The 5,000-nt window shown below is 50.2% G+C and overlaps 1 protein-coding gene across 1 annotated transcript in view; it reads left to right on the forward strand.

The window, feature by feature from the left end:
* gria3a (glutamate receptor, ionotropic, AMPA 3a) overlaps positions 1-5,000 on the forward strand; it is a 28,130-nt gene that overhangs the window by 4,052 nt on the left and 19,078 nt on the right. Inside the window, 6 exon segments of the mRNA XM_062989078.1 lie at positions 442-629; positions 722-775; positions 857-1,018; positions 3,821-3,988; positions 4,243-4,347; positions 4,695-4,802. Coding sequence (XP_062845148.1) covers positions 442-629; positions 722-775; positions 857-1,018; positions 3,821-3,988; positions 4,243-4,347; positions 4,695-4,802 — 785 coding nt within the window.

Here is a 5,000-nt window from a genome sequence, read left to right on the forward strand (position 1 = left end):
AGTCAGACCTGATTAATCACTCACGGCTAAACGACTCAGCAGGGCAGCACTCAGGAACACACACACTAATTAAAACTCTGCGAGAGTGTGAGTGTGTGTGTGTGTGTGTGTGTGTGTGTGTGTGTGTGAAGAACAGACGGAGGTGAAGGTCTGAGGTCCTTCTAAAAACAGCCTGAGCAGGAAGGAGGAGAGACAGGCGGGTGAAATAAAGATTATAAATAGAGATGCAGAGCTGAGCTGCGTGTGTGCTGCAGGATGCTCCTGGTGGGGTTGCAGCTGATGTTCCTGCACGTCCTCCAGGGTTCTCAGGGGTGTTTTAGCAGCATTTCTGATTCACTCCTTCATCATGGACATCATGGTGTTTATGAACGTGTACTGCACGTGTGTCTGTATGGTGAGATGAGCTGTACGTTGGGTGATCTGTCTCACTCTGTCTCTCAGGGTTCGCTCTCCTCCAGGCCCTGATGGAGGCAGCTATAGTCAGTGATTGGCAGGTGACGGTTCGATCTGTCGGGAACGTGGTGGATTTTTTAGAATATCGGCGGATTATTGAGGACATGGAGCGCCGTCAGGAAAAGTTCTTTATTATCGACTGTGAAGAGGAACGCATCAATGCCATTTTGGAACAGGTACACACACACACACACACACACACACATTTATTCTGGTTAGAACTGGGACGCTGTGGCTGTGCAACACCATACCATTCATTTCTCTGCAGGTCGTGGCCTCGGGGAAGAACAGTCGAGGATATCACTACATCCTGGCTAATCTGGTGAGAACCCACACACACACACACACACACTAATTCAATGTAAAAAGCAGCAGTGTGTAACTCTTGACCTCTGACCTCTAGGGTTTCTCCAATGCCAGTGCAGAGAAGGTGTTTTTGGGCGGGGCGAACGTGACAGCGTTTCAGATTATAAACCCTCAGAACCCCATCGTACAGCAGTTCATGCAGCGCTGGGATAAACTCGACGAGAGAGAGTTTCCTCAGGCTAAAAACACCCCGCTAAAGGTAACACACACACACACACACATACACACACACACACACACATACACAGTCACTGGGGACCGAACAGTGTGAAGTGCTGGGTGGTGGTAGGGGTGGGCTCACTGAGAACGTTTTAGAGGATCAGGTGAGGTGAGAGGCGAGGATCAGGTGAGGATGAGGATTAGGTGAGGTGAGGTAAGGTGGAATGAGGTGGGAGGTGAGGATAAGGGTGAGGTTAGGTGAGGATAAGGTAAGGTGGGGTGAGGATGAGGTGAGGTTAGGTGGGAGGTGAGGTAAGGTGGGAGGTGAGGTTAGGTTAGGTGAGGATGAGGGTGAGGTTAGGTGAGGATGAGGTAAGGTGGGAGGTGAGGTTAGGTTAGGTGAGGATGAGGGTGAGGTTAGGTGAGGATGAGGTAAGGTGGGATGAGGATGAGGTTAGGTGAGGATGAGGTTAGGTGAGGATGAGGGTTAGGTGAGGATGAGGTAAGGTGGGGTGAGGATGAAGGTGAGGTTAGGTGGGAGGTGAGGGTGAGGTTAGGTGAGGATGAGGGTGAGGTTAGGTGGGAGGTGAGGATGAGGGTGAGGTTAGGTGGGAGGTGAGGGTGAGGTAAGGTGAGGATGAGGGTTAGGTGAGGATGAGGTAAGGTGGGGTGAGGATGAGGTTAGGTGAGGGTGAGGTTAGGTGAGGATGAGGGTGAGGTTAGGTGGGAGGTGAGGATGAGGGTGAGGTTAGGTGAGGATGAGGGTGAGGTTAGGTGAGGATGAGGGTGAGGTTAGGTGGGAGGTGAGGATGAGGGTGAGGTTAGGTGGGAGGTGAGGGTGAGGTAAGGTGAGGATGAGGGTGAGGTTAGGTGGGAGGTGAGGTGAGGATGAGGTAAGGTGGGGTGAGGATGAGGGTGAGGTTAGGTGGGAGGTGAGGTGAGGTAAGGTGAGGATGAGGGTGAGGTTAGGTGAGGATGAGGGTGAGGTTAGGTGGGAGGTGAGGGTGAGGTAAGGTGAGGATGAGGGTGAGGTTAGGTGGGAGGTGAGGTGAGGATGAGGGTGAGGTTAGGTGAGGATGAGGGTGAGGTTAGGTGGGAGGTGAGGTGAGGATGAGGGTGAGGTTAGGTGAGGATGAGGGTGAGGTTAGGTGAGGATGAGGTGAGGTTAGGTGGGAGGTGAGGTGAGGATGAGGGTGAGGTTAGGTGAGGATGAGGGTGAGGTTAGGTGGGAGGTGAGGGTGAGGTTAGGTGAGGTGAGGGTGAGGTAAGGTGGGAGGTGAGGATGAGGGTGAGGTTAGGTGGGAGGTGAGGGTGAGGTAAGGTGAGGATGAGGGTGAGGTTAGGTGGGAGGTGAGGTGAGGATGAGGTAAGGTGGGGTGAGGATGAGGGTGAGGTTAGGTGAGGATGAGGTGAGGTTAGGTGGGAGGTAAGGTGAGGATGAGGGTGAGGTTAGGTGAGGATGAGGTGAGGTTAGGTGGGAGGTGAGGTGAGGTAAGGTGAGGATGAGGGTGAGGTTAGGTGAGGATGAGGGTGAGGTTAGGTGGGAGGTGAGGGTGAGGTTAGGTGAGGTGAGGGTGAGGTAAGGTGGGGTGAGGATGAGGGTGAGGTTAGGTGGGAGGTGAGGGTGAGGTAAGGTGAGGATGAGGGTGAGGTTAGGTGAGGGTGAGGTAAGGTGAGGGTGAGGTTAGGTGAGGGTGAGGTTAGGTGAGGGTGAGGTAAGGTGAGGATGAGGGTGAGGTTAGGTGAGGGTGAGGTAAGGTGAGGGTGAGGTTAGGTGAGGATGAGGGTGAGGTGAGGTAAGGTGAGGTTAGGTGAGGATGAGGGTGAGGTTAGGTGAGGGTGAGGTTAGGTGAGGGTGAGGTTAGGTGAGGATGAGGGTGAGGTGAGGTAAGGTGAGGTTAGGTGAGGATGAGGGTGAGGTTAGGTGAGGGTGAGGTTAGGTGGGAGGTGAGGTTAGGTGAGGATGAGGGTGAGGTAAGGTGAGGTTAGGTGAGGATGAGGGTGAGGTTAGGTGAGGGTGAGGTTAGGTGAGGGTGAGGTTAGGTGAGGATGAGGGTGAGGTGAGGTAAGGTGAGGTTAGGTGAGGATGAGGGTGAGGTTAGGTGAGGGTGAGGTTAGGTGGGAGGTGAGGTTAGGTGAGGATGAGGGTGAGGTGAGGTAAGGTGAGGTTAGGTGAGGATGAGGGTGAGGTTAGGTGAGGGTGAGGTTAGGTGAGGGTGAGGTTAGGTGAGGATGAGGGTGAGGTGAGGTAAGGTGAGGTTAGGTGAGGATGAGGGTGAGGTTAGGTGAGGGTGAGGTTAGGTGGGAGGTGAGGTTAGGTGAGGATGAGGGTGAGGTGAGGTAAGGTGAGGTTAGGTGAGGGTGAGGTTAGGTGAGGGTGAGGTTAGGTGAGGATGAGGGTGAGGTGAGGTGAGGATGAGGGTGAGGTTAGGTGGGAGGTGAGGTAGGAGGTGTTTCTGCTGCAGCTTGTCAGATAACAGTACAAACGGGCGTGATTAAGATCATCATCAGTCTGATCAGACCAGCTGTTTGCAGCTGTTTGGATGTGAATGGTTTTGGAGCTGTGGCGTCTCTCTCGGTGCTCCTGCAGTGCGGAGGGTGTGTTGGTGAGTGAATATATTTGGCTCTGTGGATGATGTAGATGAGCCTGAGCGCTGGAGCGCTGCTCCTGGTGCGCGGCTGATTAATGGATCTGTTAATGTCGTCCATCAGGCTCCAGATTCCCTCCAGCACCGACGCTGGAGCTCATTTAGATCCCAGAGCAATCAAACATCCTCACAGCGTGTGTGTGTGTGTGTGTGTGTGTGTGTGTGTGTGTGTGTGTGTGTGTGTGTGTGCGCAGTACACCTCAGCGCTGACCCACGATGCCGTGCTGGTGATATCGGAGGCGTTTCGATATTTGCGGCGGCAGCGTGTGGACGTTTCTCGGCGTGGCAGCGCTGGAGATTGTTTAGCTAACCCAGCGGTTCCGTGGAGTCAGGGCATCGACATCGAGCGAGCTTTAAAAATGGTGAGATACACAATTACTACAGCTGTTCATTAAAGATGGGACACCATTTATACCAGTGATTTTATTTATCTGAAGGAAGTTGAGTTTGTTATTAGCATTGAATACCCCCCCCCCCCCCATCCTTCCCACAGCCCCCGCACAGAATGATAGAGGAACTGGATGTGATTTGGGTTTCTGTTTGTTTGTGATCTGTGTTCACGTGTTCATCATTAACATGTTGTAGTTTGGTGTGTTAATATTTGATTGGGTTACAGGTGCAGGTTCAGGGAATGACGGGAAATATTCAGTTTGATTCGTTTGGTCGGCGTACAAACTTCACCATCGATGTTTACGAGATCAAACCTGGAGGAGCCAGAAAGGTTAAATTCATATTTATTATATAATATGATCACCTAATAAATAATAATAATAATAATAATAATAATAATAATAATAATAATAATAATAATAATAGTGATAGTGACTGCTGATGATTTAAGCGGTAAACTGGTGAACAACATTCTAAAATCAAAAAACACATTCAGTACATCTCTCACACACACACACACACACACACACACACACACACACACATTGTTATTATCATTCTATTATAATTGAATGAGTGAACTTTTTATTAGGGATATATGTTTATGTACATTATCACTAACAGTGTGTGTGTGTGTGTGTGTGTGTGTGTGTGTGTGTGTGTGTGTGTGTGTTACAGATCGGTTATTGGAATGAATATGAGAAGTTTGTTTACGTTACTGAGCTGCAGGTGACGAACGAATCGTCTTCAGTGGAGAACCGAACAATTGTGGTCACCACGATAATGGTACAGAATCAAACTCCATATGGTTATGTGATGATGTGATGATGTGATGATGTATGGTTGATTATTCAGATCTAATGTAGCTTCAGTATAAATAATGTCAGTGAGATCAGAAGGTCCTGAACTGGATCATTTATTTGATTTATATTTGTTATATTTATCTCCCACTGCCTCCACTGCCCAATCAGAATCCGTTCCTCC

The sequence above is a fragment of the Trichomycterus rosablanca genome, chromosome 26, assembly GCF_030014385.1.
Source record: "Trichomycterus rosablanca isolate fTriRos1 chromosome 26, fTriRos1.hap1, whole genome shotgun sequence".
In the NCBI taxonomy this organism is placed as follows: domain Eukaryota; kingdom Metazoa; phylum Chordata; class Actinopteri; order Siluriformes; family Trichomycteridae; genus Trichomycterus; species Trichomycterus rosablanca.